The sequence below is a fragment of the Protopterus annectens genome, chromosome 6.part1 (assembly GCF_019279795.1).
Source record: "Protopterus annectens isolate FY-2018-M chromosome 6.part1, PAN1.0, whole genome shotgun sequence".
Taxonomy (NCBI): Eukaryota; Metazoa; Chordata; order Ceratodontiformes; family Protopteridae; genus Protopterus; species Protopterus annectens.
In genome coordinates this window covers 341862744-341887844 of record NC_056738.1, presented here as the reverse complement: position 1 = coordinate 341887844, position 25101 = coordinate 341862744, and the positions used below count along the sequence as shown (strand labels likewise).

The following is a 25101-nucleotide window of genomic DNA, read 5'->3' as shown; positions in this document are numbered from 1 at the left end:
GCCTCTTTTTAGAATCAGAGTAATCCTGGCTTTCCCAGTGAAAATGCTCCCTAAGAGTATACAAGGTTTCACCAAAAGAGAAATCCTCTTGGGGGGGAAGCAGAAGGAATGAAGTCCTATGCATCAGAATCCTCATAGGTAGATAAGGGTAAATCCATGTCATCAGAGGAAACAGAAATTTCAGAATCCTGGTCAGATGTATCATAAGCAAATTCAGTCCTGGGTCTCTTAGAGGGGGAAGGTTGGCTTCCCCTGATTTAAGTAATAAGGTCTTCAGCCATTCTTATTTGTTTTTTAGGCATAGAGGCCTGACCATGCGGTCTGGGTGTCTGTTTTCTAGGCATGGTTCGAGATTTAGGCCTTGAAGAAGATGGCGTCAGTTTAATATGCAAGTCAGTAGGCCTGAATACACCCTCAGAAGCTGGTGCCTGCACAACTGCTCTGGACACATCCAAGGTAGACACATCCGCAGGTTCCACAGTTGAAGCATCTCGCGGCATACCGGACTCCGAATGGGTCTCTGCAGAGGCCTGCGAATCTGAAGTAGCGGGTATCAGGGGCTGCGAAAGCACCTCACTGAGTACCAGTGAACTGGCAACTGGCTTAGGAGAAGCATCGTCAGCAGCTTTGGACCTAGGCGGCCTGTCTCTGTCTTTACCTTTGTGTTTTTTTGGAATGTCGGTAGTCGGATGGCTAACCGAAGACATATTTGGATAACTGAACAGAGTACCAAAATATTTAGAAGCGTAAATATACAGACGACGAATAGTTCGTTGCTTAAATAAGGCACAAAGCAGACAGCGAGGTACAACATGGTCAGGACCTAGGCAAGGAATACAGTACGAATGAAAATCTTCATCAGTTATTTGCTTTCCACAAGAAATACAATTAATGACTTTTACGGACATTGGTTTAGAGCAAGAAAAAGTTTCCCAAATGGGGTACTTAGCTTTAGCTGAAGACTTCGGTTCCGAAACTCTAAATTGAAAATTTCAGGAGTCGGCCGACTGGCACTTGCGAACTGCTTCGGGCACCGCACGGCAATGTAATGGCATCGGCTGCATGCTTTATACCAGACTACCTGACATCACAGAAGATGAGATGGCAACCGACGCAGGACCCAAGACTTTGATAATCAGACTGACTGAGGGCTACTGCAAGTGGATAATCCAAATGTGACGACTACAACAGTGAAACACAAAGAACATCACATTTTGCCTTCAATGCTTCAAACCTCAACTTCTCAGGGGAAACTGCCCTGGGGATATTAGTTCAGGAGCAGGCAAACAAGACCTCCACATAAGTCTCTAGGAACCTCATTTAGATAATAGTGCACCCACCGTTTACACCCTTGCTTCTAAAACAACTGCAGACAGCAAGAGCTCTCAAAGACCTCACAGGGTAGCCAGCATCTCCATGGCTTCAGTGCAGGACATTTCAGCAGCCAAAAAACAAGACAGCCTAAACAGCAGTTCCACTTTGCCTTTCAGAAAACGGACTCCATAGCAGGGGGCTGCAAAAGTGTCTCAATGAGTTCTATATCGTCAGACCTAAAGAAACTGACAGCATCCAGACTGTTTACAGAGGTTTCTCATGTTGCTTTTTAGTGTGTTTGCACTGCACTATGAAAGCAGGTTCTCACAAGCTTTAGCCAATGTCACCTTGGTGCAATGGTACCAGATGTGCCCCATTTTATGAGCTGCAATTTCCTGGAGAGATTCAGTCCTCTTTCCTGACTCTCCTCTGGATGGACCTATCACAATGCTGTCACAGGTACAGGTCATGCTACAGGCAGAAATGGCAAAATAAATGGAAATATATGAGGGGTATGCATCCCACAGTTTTTTCCCCCAACACATAGTAGTAGTACAAAAATCACAATTACTGAAAATTTCTAGGAAAACTACCTTACAGTGAAATCTTTCATAAAAATGTTTGTGAAGTGTAAAGAATCTCCTAATTTGATGAAAGATGAGATGTGCCCAGTATGCTACACTGACCTAGTCTATGGAAATGAGAGCCTGCCAAAATCCTGAAGTGACTTATTAACACAGTATGCACCATGAACACTGCCATGCACAACATTAAAACATTAACAGTGATCTACAAAGTCTTATTTCCATACACTACATATGAAGGGAAATAAAAATTCAAACACAAGAATGACATACCTTCACATCCGGTTCCTCTTCAGCAGGTGGATCATCGCTGGTGGCCTCCTTTCCCTCTTCATCTGCAGTCTCTTCCTTTTTCGTATCACTGTAAACATTAAAAATCTATAAATGGATACATTAATGTTTTACCCTAAAAGTACACCAAGTCAACCCCCAAGGCTGACTGCTAAAATAAAGCACTATTAAAAATACCTCAAAATACAGTAGAACCATTTACGTACAATGCAGTACTACTGTAACTGGTTACAAAATTAGTACAGCACACAGTATGTAAACAGCTACATGTAACATTTAAAACTAAACATTTTAAAAATAAAGGTATTTAATTTACATCACAGACTTAACTGCTCATCCGATGCTAAATCAGTACGGGATACAGTAATGAAGTCTTAATTTGAGACCTATGGGTCTACCAGCTTACACTACACAGTGGCATCTTGGAATACAGGATCAGTTAAGGCAAGCACCTGGTCCTTCTCCTGTGAAATCAGCCTCAATTATGGCAGTGCTAATCTGCAGGATGTAAACAAAGTGAACCAAGAGTAATACTTGCTCCACATTCACAGGAGATGAATGCAACAGAATTACTACAGAAAGAAAATGCAAACTGTCTGCTGCATAAAACAATGCATTTTTCTTTCTATCTGCTTGCTTCAACGCTGCTACTGAAATATTTCAAGAAGCTTCATTCTGTAGAATGTCAATGAATGCAACTCGTGCACCTGCCTCTAGTAGAAACCACACAATGGAAACAAAACAATTACGGTGTGTAAATGCAGTTCTCTTCTGAGCAGGCTTTCTATGCAACTTCAGCAATAAAAAGAATCTGCTAGTAATGTTAATAAAAACACACAAAACTTGGTTAGTACTAAAATGTATTGAAAATTCAATGACAGACAAATTATGTAAACTTGTTAACTGCACGCTTTTAAAGTTATGAGCACATAAGCAAGCATTTTATTAGAAAAAAATCCAAAATACTCTGGTTACTTTACCATAGGGTCGCACTCTCTTCCATAAACATCTTAACAAAGCCTCCAATACATACAAGACCCCTGACATTAAACATTTGATAAAACAGCAGACACGACTGTTCCCCATTCTGGCTCCTATGAGGCATTCCCACCTCTGAACACTGCCCCCACCTGCCAAGACCATCTTACACTGATGGATGCAAAAAAATCACACTCAAGTTCAACAAAAAACAAGCACAGTGCAGAACAAACTGCTATGACTGAGAACACTTCCACATAAACACAAATTTGATGAAGTAGCAAGTTTAAACTATGAAGTATGCAACAGAAAAACAAGTTATGATTAGGGTACTACAAAGTGGCACACAGGCAGCTCAAAAGCAGCATTAGTAAACTACTAAACAGCTCACCATAAAGTACATTTTTTTAATTTATACATACCTGCACATAAAACCTACATGTGCTAAACATGATCAGATTTAAAGCAGTGGTCTGTACCTGATTTTGCAGAACTACAGACAGGTTGATTTCTACCACAAACTACAGATCTGTAGAACTCATTCCAAGCGGGAGCTGTGCCACAACAGAAACAGCAAACAATGCATGCCACCTTTATCTAGTACAGACAGCAAGGGGGCTTACACTTCTACAGAACAGAAAAACAGAAAGCAGCTTACACATCTACTGAAAAGATAAACCGAAAGCAGCACACAGATGTGTTCGTGGGACAATGCCACTCACCACTAGAAGTGCAAGAATTTTTTACAAGAGAACATCAGGTAGCTCAGTCATCCAAATTACAATTTTTTTAAGTAAATCTCATTACCATCACAGCAACACAAGTGTTAAAGAAAGGCTACCTTCAAAAAGGGTAATAAGAGCACACAAACAGCATTGGCTGCTCACACTTAAGTCATTCCATTATCAAAATGACTAATCAGTTATACACACAGATCACAGTAGTATGATCAGCCCTTACTCTGCTCAAATTTGCACTTTTTTCCCCAAAACCTGCAGCAAAAAGCATGTGCTAATGGAATAGAGAGATACAAGTCCAGGTGACCAAAATTCAATGAGTGGTTCGGGTATTCTATGGCACAAGCAAGAAGGGGTGAGAGCCAACCTGTGAAAGAGAAAGAAACAGCTTCAGTAAAAGGGCCTTGATTGGCAAGTGTCCATATAAGCTGGTGACTGCAGCTCCTGTTAGCAAATGTAGGGTAGAACACATACTTGGACAGTGAAGGCACAGTCATGCAAGTGTTAACCCCACCCTGGTGATAATGTGAAAGTGCGAACAGTGCTTGACTTTTGTTACAGTGGGTGTTGCTTGGCATGCGCAGTAATGCAAACATCCAGTATTGTGGGTTAAGCCTATTAGCTGCTGGATATGTCAGATGTTTAGGCACTTTGAGGAAAAAAAAGCTGCTTGGATGATGGTCTCCCATGATCAATTCTAACCCTATGTTGAATAAATGAGCCAAATTGGGTTACACAGGAGGTGTAATGGTTGGCATGTAGTATGGAAGGAAATATTACAAACAAAGTCAACACCAGAGTCCTCCAGCCCTGGTCAAATGCAGTGCACAATACAAAATCAGCAAACAGCATGCTACAGCAAATCGCCAAATCCTGACTGGAGAATGAGCAAGGTAATGGTCAAAGAAAAATCTCCAGTACTTCATGGCAGTATAAAAAGCTGCTGTGAAGTAAGTGACTGTTTGGAGTAAAAAGGAAATAAAAGGATGCGAGTGTTTTTGTGTGCGAGTCCTTACGTGTGTGAGAAAGCATAAGTGAGCAAGACAGAGGAGGCAGAGCTGACAGCAACAGGCAGTCCAACTGCACATATTAGTTACAGAGCAAATATGAAACTCAATGTCTGGCCTCTTGTTTTCTCATTTCATGAGGGACAGAGCAATAAAATCAGGGACAGTAAAACAAAAAAAAGGGAAGGGGGTTACAACTCTATGCGTGACTTTTCATTCATTTTCTCACAATGAGATATCCGAAGTGCATCTTCATAAAGTGGCTGTAACTGCTGCACATACACATGTGCATAGATGTTTGTGTGCAATAAAGAGTGCAAGTGTGTGTAGTGGATACTTACGCAGTTTTATTTTGGATGTGACACGCTTCCTCAAATTACAATTACATATTGCTGCAAATTACATACTGCTGCAAATCTGAAGGATTAGGGGAGGGACTATTTTATATCAAAACTATAAATAAAAATAAATGCAAACAAATTAACAAAAGTACAGCTGTGTACCTACCATAAATATAGATGTTAGAGTGTATTCATTGTTGCAGTCAATACACTTGGGTTATCCTGCTGGCAGGCTACCCACAGTCGGCCTGAATTCCAAAGTCTAGGTCTGGCGTCGGTTGCTGTCACCTCTTCCCTGACGTCAGTGTGCCAGGGGTATAAAAGATGCAGCCAACGCCATTTTCTTCAGTTTTTCTTGCCCCAGATGTCAGGTGCCCCCAAATTGGTAGGCTGAAAATTATGCCAATAAGTATGCATGCACAAAAATAAACATTTTCTTCATCTACAAGCAAATACACCACATAGGCTATATAGGATAGAGAAGCATAGATAAGTCCCAGCAAAGAAAAGGGGGATGGTGGGTGGGTAACCTGGACTGCAACAGTGAATACACTCGAACATCTACATTTATGGTAGGTACACAACTGTACTATGTTCATCGTGTTTCACTGCTGCAGTCATTACACTTGGGTTGAATCCCAAAGCTGAGGTTGGGTGGCTGGGTCTAAATAGGATTAGGAGAGGCTATAAGACCCTGCAGAACTGCAGTGGCAAAGCCTGCTCTGGATTTAGAGTAGACAGGTAAGTGATAGTGCTTGGTAAAAGTGTGAACTGAACTCCAAGTTGCAGCCTCTAAAATGTCTTTGGTTGGTTCTCCTCTGAGAAATGCTGCTGAAGAGGCTGCTGCTCTGGTTGAGTGAGGCCTAATGCCCTTAGGCACTGATTTGCCATGTTGTGAATAGCAGAAACGAATGCAGTGGCCTATCCATTTTGAAATGGTCTGCTTTGAGATAGTAGCATATGCTGCAGGGAAAGGCTAAGAGTTGCTCAGTCTTTCTGAAAACTTTAATTCTGTCCAAGGAGAAGCGCAGCTGTCTGTGTATGTCCAGAGAATGCAGGAGTCTCTCACCCTTATTCTGTGGGTTTGGATAAAAGGTAGGCAAATGAATGGTTTGGTTAAGGGCCACACTGGACATTACCTTGGGTATAAATGTCGGGTTCGTCCTCAGAGAAACCCTGTCTGGATGGAAAATGATAAAAGGTTCCACAGCCATGAGTGCCTGTAACTCTGAGACTCGTCTTGCAGAGGTTATTGCTAGGAGCAGAGCTGTTTTCCAAGATGAAAACTTTATTTCAGCTGCATTGGCTGGCTCAAAAGGCAGCAGCTGTATTGGCTGGCTCAAAAGGCGGCAGTGTGAGTTTTTCCAAGACATAACTGAGGTCCCATGCAGGTATTGGTGCTCTCCTTGGAGGTCTTATGCTTTTGGCCCTTCTGAGGTAGTCTTAGCAATGGATGTGAAAAAATTGGTGGTTCCGTATTGTAATGAGCTGAAATGGCAGAGGCATGGATTTTAATTGATGAAAAGGATGGGCCTTTGTCCAGCATCTCAGTTAGGTTTTGTAAAATCTGAAGAATATTTGGTACAAATGTGTCACTTCCTTGTGCCTGGTTCCAAGCACAGAATCTTTTCCATTTTTCTGCATAAGATTTTCTGGTACTGGGCCTCCTGGCCTCCAAAATAACATCCATCACTGCTTTTGAGAGAGGTGTGCTCTGAAATGGCTACATTATTCGCCATGCTGCCAGATGTAGGGTTCTGAGTTGGCTGTGCAGAATCTGATTGTTTTGTTGGGTCAGTAAATAAGGAATTAGAGGCAATGTCCAGGCTGGGCCTTGAGACAAGCTCTTTAGGATTGGGTACTAGTGCTGGTGGGGCCAGTCTGGAGCAATCAGAATCATTTTTGGCTTCTCTTGTCTGACCTTTAGGAGTACCTTGGGGAGGAGAGGCAGAGGAGGAAAGGCATATACTGTTAGGGTTTTCCGGCTGAATGATAGAGCATCCACTTTCCATGCTTGCTTGTGATACATCCTTGTGCAAAATCTCTGTAGTTGGCAGTTGTGAGGGAAGGAAATAGCTCTATGTCTGGGCATCCCCATTTCTTTATTATCATGCTGAAGACTTGTGGATCCAGTTTCCACTCGTGGGGATCCGTAAGGTTTCTGCTTAGTTCGTCTGCCAGAGTATTTTTCTTTCCTGGCAGGAATTGTGCTTGCAGGTGTACTTGATATGTCAATGCTGTGTCCCACAAAGTCATGGCTTGTCTGCAGAGGGGGTAGGAATGAGTGCCTCCCTGTTTGTTTATGTACCACATGACTGTAGTATTGTCCATCCTTATCAGTAGTTGTCCTGGATGGAGTAGATCCTTGAAAGCTGTCAGGGCATTCTGAACAGCTAGAATCTCTTTTTGATTGATATGAAGATGCCTTTGGCTTGTGGGCCATGAGCCCTGAATACATTTTCCTGCCATGTGGGGCCCCAGACATAATCCGATGCATTTGTTATTAACTGCCTGGCTGTTGGAAGGCTGAATGGCTGTCCCTTGTTGTGGTGACAGGCCTGTGCTCACCATCAAAACTCCTGCTGTAGGCAAGGAATGAGGGTAATTAATGTTTCCAGGCTGTGACAATGTTGAGTCCAAACACTTTTTAGATACCATTGTAGTTTCCTCATATGCAGTCTGGCATATGGAATTAGCAGAATGAAGGGTGCCATAAAGCCCAAAGCCTGCAGAATTTTTCTTGCAGATAACTGGGTCTTTGTTTCCCAACATTTTGAAGTAAGAAGTCAGTTGCCTTTGTTTGTCTGGCGTGAGATAAGCCATCTGGGCAGTTGTATTTAAGCTTGCACCCAGGAATATTATTGCTTGAGAGGGTACTAGTTTTGATTTCTTTTCGTTTACTGTGTACCCTAGGCCAATTAGTAATCTTTTTACAAATGCCAGATGCTTTAGTAGAATGTCCTTGTTCTCTGCTTGAATAAGGCAATCGTCCATGTAAGGATATATTTGAATTCCTCTGTCTGCAAAATGCAATTACTGGTGCCAGGCATTTTGTGAAGACCCTGGGCACAGCAGATAAGCCAAAGGGCAGTGCAGAGAATTGGTAGTGCATTGAGCCAGCTATGAATCTGAGGTATCTTCTGCAAGATTGTCCGATTGGAATATGCAGGTATGCCTCTTTTAGGTCCAAAGTTACAAGCCAAGCTTTCTTGTCCAGCATGAGCAGAAACTAGAGTCAACATTTTGAATTTTGGAACGTCCAGAAATGTATTTAGAATTAGACAGGTCCAGTATTGGTCTCCAGGCTTTGTCTTTTTTGGGTACCAAGAAAAATTCATTGTCCCTGCTCTTGCTGTGGTACTTGCTGAACGGCCCTCATGTCCATGAGGGATGAAACTTGTTTGTGCCTCTGCCCACTGATTGTGTGGCAGGTCTGGCATACCTTTTGCGCTTGGCAGGTTGTGAAAGTGGAACCTGTAGCCCTGGGACACTATATTCAAGACGCATTTGTCCTGGGTGAGCATGTGTCAATTTTGTGAAACAAGTGCTAGTTTTCCCCTTAAGGGGGCTGCTAAAAGATAAGTGCTTGGTGCTGGCAGAGGAAAGTCATTGGAACGGTTTCCTGTATGGCTGTGATTTGTCTTCTCCGCTTTTGGAGGCAGAAGCAACCCACTGTTTAGGCCTGTATGAGCCCTGGGGCCGGGATCTGCCTCTGAGTCGTCTGTATCTGTCTTTTTGTGGCCTGTCTGACACTGGAAAGGACCAATTCTTAGTATGCCAGTTCCTGCTAAATCTGGGTGGCTGTACCTGTAAGAAATCCTTTACTGTTTGCATAGATTTCGCTTTGTCCTCCATTTTCTTCAACACCTCCTCTGCTGCAACACCAAATAAGGTGTCATGCTGTAATGGATCATCTAGTAAGTTTGCTTTAACATGATCAGGCAGATTCTGTTCCTTTAACCAAGCATGCCTCCTAATGACAGAACCCGTAACTGCAGCCCTGCAAGAGGCCTCCAGAGAATCAAAACCACATTGCAATGTATGCTTTCCCACTTGTTCAGTTGCATGCAATAAATCCTGTTTTTCTGCACAATCAGAATTTGACATTTTCTGTTTTAGCAGTGACATTAAGTATTGCTGATATTTAAGCATATGAAATTGACAAATTAAAGCCCTCACAGCCAAAGTAGGAGAAGTGCAGACCTTTTTTCCCCATCTGTCTAGTGCCCTTGAATCTTTATCAGAGGGGATAGGGTTTTTTTGCAGTAGAAGCCTTGACCCCTTTGGGACCCTGAGAAATAGTTTCTGGGTCAGCAGCAGGGTTTTTATAAAGAAATTTATGTGAATCTGGAACCCTGTAGTATCTTTCTGGTTTAACAGGGGCAGAGGGTAAAGAGTCAGGAGAAAGTCCGGACTCTGAAAATACATCTACAATGTCTAACACAGGAGGAATAGCCAAAGGCCTATGCTGAGGTAGTAAAAGAAAATCTCTAAGCCTTTTCTTAGATTCTGGGTAGTCTTGGCTCTCCCAGTGGAAGTGCTCCCTCATGGTATGCCGGGTTTCCCCAAATGAATAATCCTAAGGTGGTGAGGCTGATGGGATAGATTCTTCAGCATCAGAATCCTCATAAGGAGGAAGAGAGTATTCCTGTTCAGAAGAGGAGTCAGAGGAAATGGACACCTGATCTGAAGATTCATATTCTGTCTCTTGCCTAGGCCTCTTGTCAGGAGGGGATGGGAACCCCTGATCAAGGTAATTAGGTCTTCGGCCATTTTGAGTATCTGTTTTTTTAGGCATGGTAGTCTGTCCAGGAGAATGCTGTACTTGTTTCTTTGTCTTTTAGAACTGCTTTAGTCTTTGCTTTGGAAGCCGAAGTAGGCTTTACATGTAACTGTGTAGGTCTGAAAATACCCTTAGAAGCCGATGCCTGCTCAGCGGCTCCGGACCCATCTGAGGGAATAGTTTCTGAGTGTCCAATACCTTGAGTATCCAGAGGCTTAGTTGGCTGCATGTGGGAGTCGTCAGCGGCCTGTGGCTCTGAGGTAGTGAGCGCCAGGGGCTGCGAAAGTGCTTCACTGAGAACCGGCGAACGGCTTAGCGGAAGCCTCGTCGGTTTAGGACTTCGGATGCCTGTCCTTTTCTTTTTCCTTGTGCTTTTTATAAACTCCGGTCAGCTGTTCCGACGGCATTATATAATTGAATCTTCGGCCAAAGTAAAAAAAGGCAAAATCGTACCAACGCTTAATAGTGTGTTGGTTAACTCTAGCACAAAACCGACAGCTAGAAAAGTACAGTTTTGTACCTACCATAAATGTAGATGTCCGATAGGTATGCATCTGCAGTCATCACATATGGGTTGTCCTGCCTCTGGAATCCGGCCGACCGAAGGGCTGCCTAAGTCTGTGTCTGGCCTCGGCTGATGTCGCACTTTCCCCGACGTCAGAGCGTCTGGGGTATAAAAGCATCAGCCGACGCCATCTTCCTCAGTTTTTCTTGCCCCAGATGCCAAGTGCCCTCTAGGAAGGCTAAATTTGGATAAATGCAATAAAATTCCAAACATTTGCAAAAATATATATACATATATACATGTATATACAAACAAATACACCATAATAGATTCCCCTAGCTAGCTAAAAGAGGGGTAAACACCCTAGGAATACCACAGAGGGGTAGGTGGGAGGGTAAACCTGACTGCAGATGCATACCTATCGGACATCTACATTTATGGTAGGTACAAAACTGTACTATGTCCTTCAAGGATGCATCTGCAGTCATCACATATGGGTAGAATACCATAGCCAAACTGGGGGTGAAGGTACTAAGTGAAGGATGGTGTAGTTAAGATACCCTGCAGGACTGCCATAGCAAAACCTGCTCTGGATCTGGAGTATAAAGGCAAATTGTAATGCTTGGCAAATGTATGCACGGAGCTCCATGTAGCAGCTTCTAAAATGTCTTTGGTAGCCACCCCTCTTAGGAAGGCTGTGGTGGTAGCTGTGGCTCTCGTGGAATGAGGTCTAATGTTAGCTGGCACAGTCTTTCCATGAAAGGAGTAACAAAAACGAATGCAATTTCCTATCCATTTCGAAATTGTCTGTTTGGAAATTGCTTTTCCTTGTACCCCAGCAGCAAATGCTACAAACAACTGGTCAGTCTTTCTGTAACTTTTAGTTCTGTCCAAGTAGTAGCGTAGTTGTCTGTGTATGTCCAGGGTGTGCAGAAGTCTCTTCCCTTTATTTTGAGGCTGTGGGAAGAATGTAGGCAAATGAATAGCTTGGTTCAAAGATACCCTGGATACCACCTTTGGCATGAATGTAGGATTGGTCCTCAAAGAAACTCTGTCCTGATGAAAGATAAGGAATGGCTGCACCGCCATTAAAGCTTGTAGCTCAGATACTCTTCTTGCTGAGGTTATGGCCAGAAGGAAGGCAGTTTTCCAAGACAAAAACTGTACATCTGCCGATGCTGCTGGTTCAAAGGGAGGAAGCGTTAGTTTTTCCAACACGAATTTCAGGTCCCAAGTAGGTAGAGGTGGTTTCCTTGGAGGATTAATGTTTTTGATTCCCCTTAGAAACTGTCTTAGTAGAGGGTGAGAGAAGACAGGTGGATTTAGATTGTATTCTGCTGAGATTGCTGAGGCATGTATCTTGATGGAAGAGTAAGACAGGCCACTGTGGGACAATTCTGCCAAATATTCCAGTATATATGCCATATTCATCACAGTCACATCTAGGCCCTTTGCTGTGTTCCAGGTGTGAAATCTTTTCTATTTTGCTGTATATGCCTTCCTTGTGGAAGGTCGGCGAGCTTCCATAATAATATCCTTCACTCTCTGGGATAGTTATCCCGAGGAGTCGTCATGGTATTCTCCAGGCAGTTAGCTGCAAGGTTTTCAGGTTGGAGTGTAGTCCTGAAATTGTGCTGCGTCAGTAGGAGTGGCCATAGGGGGAGAGGCCATGGTTTCGTCTGTGACAAGCTCTTTAACAGTGGGTACCAGTGCTGTCTTGGCCAGTTTGGGGCTATCAGGATTACTCTGGGCTGCTCTGTCCTGATCTTCAGTAGGACCTTGGTCATTAGTGGAAGAGGTGGGAAAGCATACACTGTTAGAGCTTTCCAGCTGAAAGAGAGCGTCCACCTTCCATGCTTGTGGGTGGTATGTCCTTGCGCAGAATTTCTTCAGTTGATGATTTAGGGGGGGAAGCGAACAGGTCTATTTCGGCCTTCCCCATGATTGTGTGATTTGTAAGAAGATGTCTGGGTGTAGCATCCATTCGTGTGCATCCATGGTAGTTCTGCTTAAGCTGTCTGCCAGTGTATTGTCTTTCCCTGGCACGAATTGGGACTGTAGCTGTATGTTGAGTTTCAATGCCAGTTCCCATAGGTTCATTGTCAGTCTGTAAAGAGGGTAGGAATGGGTGCCTCCTTGCTTGTTTATGTACCACATAACTGTGGTGTTGTCTGTCCTTATGAGCAGGTGGCCTTGCTGAAGGAAAGGTTTGAAGGCCTCGATTGCGTGTATCACTGCCAGCAATTCCTTTTGGTTTATGTGCATGTGCAGCTCTCTGTGACCATAGCCCTTGTATACATCTGTCCTCCATGTGCGCTCCCCAACCTTGGTCTGAAGTGTCCGTGGTGATGGTTTGGTTGGCTCTTGGCTTGCTGAAGGGCAGCCCGCTGTTCGACCGGCAGGCTTGAGCCCACCACACGAATTCCTTTTGAAGGCAAGGAATGAGTGGGATCAGAGCTTCTAAGCTGTGACTGTGCTAAGTCCATAAACTTCTTAGGTACCATTGTAATTTCCTCATATGAAGCCTTGCTTGTGGAATCAGAAGAATGCAAGATGCCATGTAACCCAGGGCCTGCAGGATTTTCCTTGCAGTCATCTGAGTTTGTCTTGTGAGATTCTGAAAGTAAACTGGTAGCTGTTCTTGTTTTTCTTCTAAGCCATCTGGGTGGTTGTGTCTAGATCCGCACCCAGAAAAGTTATTCTTTGGGATGGAACCAGTCTTGATTTGTGGATGTTGACTGTACATCCCAAGGCCTGTAACAGGTGGATGGCATAGTCCAAGTCCTTTAACAAAGTTTGCTTGCTGTCCGCTTGTATTACGCAGTCGTCCAGATAAGGGTAGATTTGAATCCCCTGAAGTCTGCAGTTTGAAATTACTGATGCCAGGCATTTCGTGAATACTCTGGGCGCAGTAGATAAGCCAAAGGGCAATGCTGAGAATTGATAATGCTCTGACCCTGCAAGAAATCTGAGGTGTCTTCTGCAGCTTTGTCGAATAGGGACATGCAGGTATGCCTCCTTGAGGTCTAGAGTCACCAGCCAAGACCCCTTGCCCAGCATGGGAAGGAGTTGCTGTAGAGTCAGCATTTTGAATTTTGGCACAATGAGGTACGTGTTCAGTGCGGACAAGTCGAGAATAGGCCTCCATTGATTTTCTTTTCTTGGAACAAGGAATAATCTTGAGTAAAATCCCTGGCCTTGTTCTGAAAGAGGTACCTTTTCTATGGCTTTCATTTGCATTAAGTTGGTAATTTGCTTCAAAGCCTCTGCCCTCTGATTTGGTGGCAGGTTTGGCATGCCTTTTCTTTTTGGCAATGAGTGGAAATGGAACCTGTATCCTTTGTCTATTTATTTGCAGTGTCCATGTGTCCCCTGTAATGCTGTGCCAATTTTTTGAGAATAAAGAAAGCTTTCCGCCCAAAGGTGCTTCTAATTGAGCCCTGGTCGGCGGAGTCAAAATAAAGTCATTGAGTCTGTCCTGGTGTAGCAGTTGTAGTTCCTGCACTACCTCTCTGGTTGGGAGGCTGCCACTGATGGCCTCTGTAGGAGCCTCTAGCTTGCCCTCTACCTCTGGCACATCTATTTCTGCCTCTGAGATCTGTCTGAGTCCGGAAAGGACCAATTCTTAGTAGGCCAATTTCTGCTGAATCTCGGTGGTTGGACTTGCAGAAAGTCTTTAACTGTTTGCACAGATTTTGCCTTTTCTTCAAATTTCTTTAAAACCTCTTGAGCCGTGGAACCAAATAATTTTTGCTTTTCCATAGGAGCATCCAAAAGCTTAGCTTTAACATGGTCTGGCAGAGATTGTTCCTTCAGCCAGGCATGCCTACGTACAACTGCACCTGTCATAGCAGATCTACATGAAGCTTCCAATGCATCATAACCACACTGCAAGAAATGGTTACTAACCTGCTGGGAGTTATGCACCAGATCCTGAAGGGATTTACGATCAAGGGGTTCAGAAGAGGACAGTTTCTTATGCAATTCATCTAGTAAATACTCTTGATACTGTATCATATGGAATTGACAGTTTAATGCCCTCATGGAAAGAGTTGCAGAAGTATACACTTTCTTACCCCATCTCTCTAATGCTCTGGACTCCCTTTCAGAGGGTAGAGGATTTTTAGCAGTGGCAGCTGCAACCCCTTTAAGGCCCTGGGAAATAGTTTCTGGATCAGCAGAGTGGGCCTTGTACAGGTGAAAATGTGAATCCGGGACCCTGTAGTACCTATCAGGTTTGGCAGGAGCCAGAGGGAGAGAGTCAGGGGCAGTAGAAGCATCTGAATAGACATAATCAATTACATTCAAAAGAGAAGGTATAGCTAAGGGCCTGTGCTGAGGTAAATGTAAAAAGGTCCTTAACCTCTTTCTGGAATCAGAGAAATCCTGACCCTGCCATTGAAAATGTTCTCTCATAGTGTGTAATGTTTCTCCAAATGAAAACTCTTCAGGAGGGGAGGCTGAGGGAATAGATTCTTCAGCATCAGAATCCTCGTAGGCCGAATAAGCCTCCTCCTGGTGGTCTGACAGAGCAGAGCCATCCGTGGACTCATCCGAGGACTGTGGATCAGAGGGCTCAACCCTGGGCCTTTTGTCCGGAGGTGGTTGAGAGCCCCTGTCTGGATAAGGTTGGGAGCCTCTAATTAATGAAATCAGATCCTCTGCTAGGGTAAGAATCTGAGAGCTAGAAGAAGGTCTCTGAGAGGAAACTTTGGGAGGCAAAGCCTTAGAAAGTTTAGCAGCCTTAGCCCTAGAGAAAGCCTTAATGGACAGGGAAGCAGGGGGTCTGGCTGCACCACGTGCAGGAGTAGACTCATCTACAGTAATGGTGTCGGAAGGTTCCTGGACACCGGTTTCAGTAGGTAATTCAATGACCGACTCGGCCGGGGCCTCCAGGGCCGAGGTAGTCGGTTGTGTGGTTTCGGTAGTAGGAAGAGCCAAGGACTCTGTTTCAGGCGAGACCGAGACACTCGCGGTAGGCCTGACCGAGGTTTCAGCCAAAACCGCGGCCCGCGTGTGTCAGCCCTTGTCCTTCCGTTTTTTGACTAAATGCGAAGTCGGAGTTTCCGACGGCATTTTATAAGCAAAACTAGCCCCGAAAAACTCCTCTGCAAACTCCGACCGACGTCTAAGAGTTCGTCGGTTGAAGGAAGCACAGGCTGAACAGGCAGAGACGTTGTGGTCTGGGCCTAGGCAGGGGAGGCAGTTAAGAGTGGAAATCCTTATGAGGTATTTGTTTCCCACAGGTTAAACAATTATTAACTTTATCTGACATCGGCTGAGGCAAGAAAGAGTCCCCAACGGGGTACTTAGCTTTTTCGAAGTCTTCGGTAGCTGAATCACAGGAGCTGACCGACCGGCACTTGCGAACTGCTTCTGCTTCGGGCACCACGCGGCAAGAAAGACTGAGGAAGATGGCGTCGGCTGATGCTTTTATACCCCAGACGCTCTGACTTTGGGGAAAGTGCGACATCAGCCGAGGCCAGATCCAGACTTTGGAATCCGGCCGACCGAAGGGCTGCCTGAGGCAGGACAACCCATATGTGATGACTGCAGATGCATCCTTGAAGGACATCGTTGTGATCAGGGCCTAGGCAAGGAATACAGTAAGAATGAAAATCCTTATGAGGTATTTGCTTCCCACAAGAAATACAATTGTTAACTTTTTCTGACATCAGACTGGAGCAAGAAAAAAGTTTCCCCAACGGGGTACATAGTTTTAATGAAGACTTCGGATCTGAAATTCGTTTTTGAAAATCTCAGGAGTGGGCCGACCGGCTCTTGCGAAGTGCTTTTACTTCGGGCACCGCACGGCAAAAAAGACCGAAGAAAATGGCGTCTGCTGCATCTTTTATACCCCTGGCGCACTGACGTCAGGGAAGAGGCGACAGCAACCGACGCCGGACCTAAACTTTGGAATTCAGGCCGACTGCAGGTAGACTGCCAGAAGAATAACCCAAGTGTAATGACTGCAACAGTGAAACATGATGAACATTGGCCCATTCTCTAAGGACGGTGGAAATTGTGCCCTTCCAAAGGGGAACATGCCCTCCTACTGTAATGTTTGGCCTCGACATCCCTGGTGGGCTCCTCCCATAACACACCCTGTCAGGCATTAATGCTAGTGTATTTTGCCACCTATGGGGCCTGCATCTACAACACACCTATGGGGATTGCACCTGTATCAGCTCTCACGCTGGCTCTTGTATCAGTCATAGCCGGCCATAGGCACAGGCCAACCAGGCAGCTGCCCAGAGCACCAGTCTAGTAAGGGAACCTTTCCAGAAAGCAGAAACAGACGAGATGCTGTCTACAGAAAGTAACTTAGCCTTCTGTTTTCTCAGTTTAAACAGTCACTTAGTTTTGCTGGACTAGTGTGCAATTGCAGAATTAACATGACTTCTGTGAACTGACTTGGAATAATTTAATGTGTGGCTACTCTGTCCATGGAATTGAGAGAACTGGAATATAATACATGACCATCATTTATTACAATCATCTGAAGTGCACACAGAAGTAGCTATAACTGCTGAGTGGGGTTCAGAGCAGTCTGCTGAAAGAAGCCCATCTCTTATTCTTGAGTTTAAACAGTCAGTATCTGGCTTTCAGGACTAGTAAGTATTTGTGTGAAGTAAGATGGACTACTGAACTGAGCATCTGACAAATGCAAAGACAAAGTAGCTATAACTAAGGCGGTCTGTAGAGGAAGATAATTTGCTGCTGGCTCATTCTGGATTGTAGGACTAATGTGAAACGTGACGCAACCTGGAAAACTTTTAATGTATGTCAACTGATTCTGTAAACTACATTACATTGCCAACCTCTTCTATCACAATCAGATGTGTAACATTTTCACAGAAGAGGCTACAGCTGCTGGTTGGGGATGGGCAGCTTTCTGGATGAAACTGTCTCTTTTGTGATTTGCTCACAAAGTTCTTTCAAAACAATAAGGCATAAAATGCATGGTGGAACATATAGACAGTCACAGTTTCAGGGGGCTTGTGGCCCCTGCACACCAAGGCTGTACAAGTTGATTTTGAGACAGGTTTACTAGTGGCATCTGTCCTGAACCCCACCTAGTCTAAAACCAGCGCTACTCAGAGGTGTACACAGATGGTAGTCGTAGCTTGTATAGGAAGCTGGAGAAGATGTCATTATTTCTTCATCTTTATCAGACTAGTTGAAAACACTTACTCCTTTATATAACTTGCCATTAAATTTTGCCTCCATTTCCTGGCTCATACTTGTTTTGTTTGAAGTTTTCTTTGCTAGGATTCATCTGCTATTTTATCATGATTTCTTTAAAACTTTCTTCCCAAACCTCAATGGTCACAATCCTCACACTGGGCTGGGGACAATGTAGTCATTACTTCTTTAACTTTCCTCACAAATATCAGAGGAGTACACAGAGGGTCAGCTAAGCTTTAACAGGAGCAGTGTACTGTATGAAACCAAGAAGCTGGAAACCTCACAATGAAATATCAGATGCATATGCAGGTGCCTATCTTTTGTGGGAGGGTACAGAAACATTCTGTTGAAGCAAGGCTGACAGCAAATATGTATGGTTTCAGTTTTGTACAAGTTTAACATCAGAGGGGTACATAGGAGGTGGCTGGTTTTGCAGGAAGGGCTGAGAAGGCATGTTATATATACACACACACGTGCACGCATACATACACACACTTCATATAAAATATAAATATATATATATATATATATATATATATATAAATATAAACATGTGCATGTATAAACAGATCAGCAGCAACTTGAAACCTGATTTTGGCCATTTGTCCTTTAATTTTCATCCCAATTTGGTACCAGATACGGATACACAAAGAGATCACCTTATTTTTAAATAAGGTGGTGTAGGAAGGCAAATACTATTTCCAAATTGCTTACGTCTTCTCTATTTATTGTGCACTATTTGGTTAACTTTGAGCATTAAACTTCGGATACAATTAATTTTCTCCTTCAGTTGTTGTTCTTTCGGCTTTTCCCGGTTAGGGGTCGCCACAGTGGAACTCCGGTCCGCTAATGATTGGCAGTAGATTTTTACGGTGCCAAGGTGTCAGCTCAACACCCAACCTTCAACGAAGGACGCCCATTCATGCAGGTCTTTCGAATGCCACTCGACCGCGGGGAGGACATGCAGACTCTACACAGAAGGCGCTCCAGCAGAGAATTGAATGGGAAAACCTCTTGCTGTGAGGCGACAACGCTACCGCTTCACCAAATCTCCTTCCTTATGGATGACTTGTTTATGCAATCATTGAATCAAAAGGTTGGAAAAAAATGCTAAAATGCACCTTGGAACATTTATAACTCCATACCATACCCTTCTGGGTTCCTAGAGGTCACTAGACCTCCAGCTTGTAGTTTTACAGTGTAGTTTTGGTCAGTTAAGGTGCATCAATTATTCAGGGAAACCACGGCTGAACAACAAGACTGAACTCCTTCCCTTAATCGTGATTTTTGCTCAAGCCATCATTAGCTGAAAAGGTTGTTTAAAAACTAGAATACACCTCAGAGCATCTAGAGCCCCTAGTTTAATGCAATCATTATAGTGCCGTCTTGGTCAGTGTGTTAAAAGGATTCAGGGAAAAAATAAAACTGACAAGCATGACTGAATTTCTTCCCTTAATCACGATTTTTGTTCATAGACTTTTACTAGGCTAATGACCCGGGGAAGGGGATTTAAGCCTAGCCAGGCTCCCTAGAAAAAAAAAAATGACTATGTCCTGTACCCAAAATAGGACACAGAGGGCCAGGCATTTATAAACTACCTCTGTCCATAAGAGATAGATTTCCTATTCCCCATCCACTGGTCTGGGTTTCACTTAAAATGGGTAATAAACTAACAGCTTCAAACAGATGGGAAGCCTGTTCCACAAGAGGGGCAGTCTCTAGTACACACACACACTTCTCTTCAGCATTCTACTTAAGTCACAGACAAAATTCAGGTCCATGTACATTGTATTTCTGGTACTGTTTGACTTATGAGTATGCAGGGGATTCATAAGTGTGAGGCCTGCAGATCCCTTTGCAAGCCAAGCATTGATCACCCCTCATTAATCTATAGCAGACCGACTTGAAGAAAAGTGCTTTAAGGTGCTCTGTATAAGGCAGGTTTGTTATACTTTGCATTTTTTGTAAGAAACATCTGAGGTCACTAGTTTAGGCCATCACTGGATGAAAAGTTGTTTAATGTAAAATGCACCTCACAGCATCTACAGCCTCATCTAAATGCAACTGTTTTCATAAAGTTAACTACAGACACTGTGCCTACTTAAAATGAGTTTAATGAATACAGGAAAAAAAAGTGAAGAGCAAAACAAACTAAGAACAATGTAATCTGGATGGTGTAGGTAGACCAAGTGATGTGTATGTATGGGGCACTGTGGAGCCTTTTCGCCTGCAACACCAGTTGCCCAAAGGCCAGCCCTGGTACCAGTGACGATATAACTGGACACAGCAAAGACAATGCTCAGAAACAGTGAATTACAACTGCTGTGAAAATTTCTCCTTTTTTCAAATCAGCACAACAGTATCAGTCTTCATACAGGAACCATCACCTTTTATGAGCCTTAGAAGAACAAGGATAGCTTCCCCATCTCCAAAGACAGATGCAAGTAGTGTTGCTTCAACACTCTTGATGTTTAGTACTACCACTAAGATGAGATGCTACAAGACAGCGTCTTTTCCATCATATCCAGCACCTGAGGGATGTTAATCATTTGTGTTTGCCAGCACTTGTGCACAGGTGTGAAATACCACACTGCTGGCAGGCTAGTCAGTGAATGTCTGGAACTTTGAACTGAAAAATACTTAAATGTGAAGCCATGCATTAATTTGAATAACGACATTTAAACTTTACTTGTTCAATTTGATATTGCACGTCACATCAAGCAGCTTAATCCCATCACTAACTACTGCAAATTTCAGTTGTGTGATTGATCAGTACCGATTATGGTATGACTGAAATTCTCTGCAGCCTATCATAGAACTGCTAAAGCTAACTTTTCAACCAGTGCTGCAGGTGCAGTGCCTAGCAGAGTGGACTAGTTAAGTTTTACTTTTCTATACGAAGTACTTGGGATCAACAGTTCAGAGTAATGGTGAGTGTGGAAGAGAGGTGAAGAAGAGAGTACAGGCAGGATGGAGTGGGTGGAGTAGAGTGTCATGAGTAATTTGCGACAGACGAGTACCAGTAAGAGTGAAATGGAAGGTCTACAAGAGGGTAGTGAGACCAGCTATGTTATACAGGTTGGAGACAGTGGCATTGACAAAAAGGCAGGAGTCAGAGCTTGACGTGGCAGAGTTGAAGATGTTAAGATCTGCACTGGGTGTGACAAGGATAGACAGGATTAGGAATAAGTATATTAGTGGGTCAGCCCACGTTGGAAGGTTTGGAGACAAAGCCAGAGGCGCAAGATTACGTTGGTTTGGACATGTGCTAAGGAGGGATGCAGAGTATATTGGGAAAAAGAGAAGGATGAAGCTGCCAGGTAACAGGAAAAGAGGAAGGCCTAAGATAAGGTTTATGGATGTGGTGAAAGAGGATATGCAGGTGGTTGGTGTGACAGAACAAGATGCAGAGGACAGGAGGAAATGGAAACAGTTGATCTGCTGTGGCGACCCCTAACGGGAGCAGCCGAAAGAAGAAGACATTACAGTCTATTTACAGTTACACAGCCAGAACATAACCTGCTGCATAAACAGCAGACCATCTTACCAACATTTGATAAATTCAGAATAAAGTTAACTACAATCACGCATCTTATTTCCCACAGCTATACTGCCACTGGTGTCTAGACGGGAGTGTGGTGAAATTCCAATACTGGGGAAGTTTGAGGGGGCACAGTCACTGCTGAACTGTAGCAAATAATCACTGTTATGCAGGGGTCATATGTGGGGTGGAGGTACTACCTTAGAGGTAACCTAACATCAGGAAGGCCAGTATCAGGAGACCAGTCCCTTGAGTTTTGCCCTTCTCTTAATGCTACTCCGGCATTGGGAAAAACTTGAGTATCTTACTTTATTTTTCCATCGATATTTTTTTTTACCTTTTTAAACTTTCTTTTCAGCGTATCTGGTTGAAATCTGTAAGTCCTGAGCCCATGGTCCATTTTTATGGAAGAACCCGGAGGTCAGAATTCCAATACAGAAGTACACATGCAAAGAAAAAAAAAAAAACATAACATTCCATCTGAGTAGTTCTACTTCATTTTTCTTCAAGCTGTGGGTACCGGATCAATATCGGATCCGAGCCAGCAAATTCACTAGCATCTGCTCCAAGCTCTTCCCCTTACCCATAATACACCTCCACTACCTTCCAACCCCCAGATAGAGTTTGCTGACCCTTATACTGAGAACCCGACTTGAAGAATACTTTATGACCTAAAACTGCAGCCAACAGGCTGTTCACATGATGAGGTCAGGGGGAAGGGAGGGACTGTTGAAGACAAATGAAGTACAGCTACTCAAATGGAACGTTATGGCGAGTGCATAACTTCTTTATCGGAGAAGTTTACTTCATTTGGTCTTCAACTTGTGGGACAGTCCCCAGCTACTAAACTCCTGGGTGGCCCTCATGGAAGGATATTCCAGAGCACCGCGGAAACAAAGGACGCTCTCCTTCTAGAAGTCAAATCCAATTTGTAGTGAGAAATAAAGGTATGAGATGAGGACCAAGTAGATGCAGAACAAATCATCATCCAATGAGACTAGACCAAAACAACCTAGTGGAATGAGCTTTCACCTGACCTGGAAGAAGACCAACCTTTATCCTTCTAGACCTGAAGAATGCACAAGGAAATCCACCTAGCAACAGTGATCTTGGAGATAGGTTTACCCAAAAAGAGTTTAGAGAAGGATAAGCAATTGATAAGATTTACGAAAGTTTTTAGTCCTGTGTAAATAAAATCGTAACGGTCTATGAACATCCAAGTGGAGTTTGCATTCCATTTTGTTAGCAAATTTTGGGAAGAAAACAGGTAAGTTCATGGTCTGACTGATGCTAACTTTTGAAGCAACCTTGGGAAGAAAGGACGGATTGGTCCAAAGGGAAACCCTATCTTCATGGAAAATCATATATGCAACTTTAATGGACAAAGCTTGCAGTTCTGAAACCCTTTTAGCAAAGGTGATAGCTACCAGGAATGCTATTTTCCAAGACAAGAACTGAAGATCTGTGGTGGCTGCAGGTTCAAAAGGCAGAGCGACCAAAGCTTGAAGAACCACAGTAAGGTCCCACGGAGGAAAGTGCAGTTGTGTACACTTACCATAAATGTAGATGTTCGAATGTACTCACTGTTGCAGGTATCACATTTGGATTATCTGCTTGCAGTAACCCTCAGTCGGCCTAATTATCAAAGTCTTGGGTACTGCCTCAGTTGCTGTCTCATCTTCCGTGACGTCAGGTTGTCAGGTATAAAGCATGCAGCAGACACCACTACATCAGTTTTTCTTGGCCCAGATGTCAGGTGCCCCCCCCCTAATGGGAAGTATATGTGTGTATATTACACGCACACACAAGGTTATACCTCCAACAAAAAAGCAAATACACCAAAAAGCTTTTACGCATAGTAAAGGGGAGAAGAGGTATAGTCAAAAGAAGTCAGGGGGCTGGAGGGAGGGTAACCAGGACTGCAACAGTGAATACACTCTAACATCTACATTTATGGTAAGTGTACACAACTGTACTATGTTCTTCATGTTTCACTGTTGCAGTCATAACATTTGGGTAGATTCCCAAAGCTAAGGATGGGAGGAGGAATTTAGATAGCAATAGGACCAGCTATAAGGCCCTGCAAGACTGCAGTGGCAAAGCCACCTCTGGATTTACAGAAAATTGGCAAATGGTAATGTTTGGTGAAGGTATGTACAAAACTCCAGGTGGCAGCTTCTAGGATGTCTCTGGTAGGGACACCTCTGAGAAAGGCTGTAGAGGTACATGCAGCCCTGGTTGAATGGCATCTACTCCCCTGTGGGAGAGGTTTTCCACTGTGCTTATAACATGAAATGAATGCAATGGCCTGTCCACTTAGAAATGGTTTGCTTTGAAATAGCCTTCCCCTCTGCCCCTGCAGCACATGTCAACAGCAGTTGTTCAGATTTCCTTTGAGGTTTAGTCCTGTCCAAGTAAAATCTAAGTGGTCTGTGCACATCTAAGGAGTGCAATATCCGTTCCCCTTTGTTCTATGGGTTTGAAAAGAAGGTTGGCAAAAGAAAAGATTAAGAGCCACACTGGATACCACCTTGGCATAAAGGCAGGATTGGTCTTGAGGGACACCCTGTCCGCATGAAAGATGATGAAAGCCTCCACTGTCATAAGGGTCTGTAATTCAGATAGCCTTCCTGCTGAAGTGATAGCTAAAAGGAAAGCTGTTTTCCAAGAAAGGAATTTTAACTCTGCACTTGCAGCTGGCTCAAAAGGAGGAAGAGGGAGTTTTTCCAATACAAAGTTAAGGTCCCAGGGTGGAGTTGGGGCTCTCCAGGTGGTCTTGCGTTTTTGGCCCCTAGGAGGAACTGCTTGAGCAGTGGATTAGAAAAGAGGGGTGGTTCTGTGTTGTAATGAGCTGAAATGGCTGAGGCATGAATTTTGATGGAGGAAAAGGAAAGGCCCTTGGTGAAGCATCTCAGTTAAGTATTGAAGAATCTGAGGTGAATTAGGTGCTGCTGTGGCCATCCCTTGAGTTTGGTTCCAGGCACAGAATCTTTTCCATTTTTCAGCATAAGATTTTCTAGTACTAGGCCTCCTTACCTCCAAAATGACATCCAACACTTGTTTACTGAGGGATGGTAACGGAGAGATTAAGTAATTAGCCAGGCTGCCAGGTTCAGGGTTTGAAGCTGGAGGTGCAGAATCTGGTTCTCCTGCTGTGACGGTAGGGTAGGGGTCTGAGGCAGGTGCCATGGGGCTAGCAGTGACACTGTGCAAGAGAGGGTACCAGTGCTGGCGTGGCCAGTCTGGTGCAATCAGTATCATCATTGGTTTGCCCTGTTTGACCTTTAGTAGAACCTTTGAGAGGCAGAGGAGGAAAGGAATAAACTGATAGATTTTTCCAGCTGAAGGACAGAGCATCCACTTTCCAAGCTTGTTTGTGGGGAGGCCTTGTGCAGAATTTGTCCAACTGGTAGTTCTGGGGGCAGGCAAACAGGTCTATATCTGGGCTCCCCCATTTGTTTATAAACATGTTGAAAGTCTTTGATCCCAATTTCCACTCATGTGGGTCCATGAGATTTCTGCTTATTTCGTCTGCCAGTGTATTTAGTTTTCCTGGCAGGAATTGAGCCTGTAGGTGCACTTGGTAGCTCAAGGCTGTGTTCCACAGAGCCATGGCTAGTCTGCAGTGGGTGGTAAGAATGGGTACCCCCCTGCTTGTTTATGTACCACATAACAGTGGTGTTGTCCGTATTTACCATTAATTGTCCTGGAAGAATGAGGTCCATGAAGGCTGTCGGAGCATTCTGTACAGCTAACATTTCTTTTTGATTAATATGCAGGTGCATTTGACTTGGGTTCCATTTGCCCTGAATGCACTTCCCTGCCAGGTGAG

At 43.9% G+C, this 25101-nt stretch overlaps 1 protein-coding gene across 1 annotated transcript in view; it reads right to left on the bottom strand.

Annotated features, from left to right (window-relative positions):
• The window catches only part of GANAB (glucosidase II alpha subunit), a gene marked incomplete in the record, with an annotated part of 1503123 nt that overhangs the window by 1328989 nt on the left and 149033 nt on the right, over positions 1-25101 (bottom strand). The window contains 1 exon segment of the mRNA XM_044075375.1: positions 2172-2259. Coding sequence (XP_043931310.1) covers positions 2172-2259 — 88 coding nt within the window.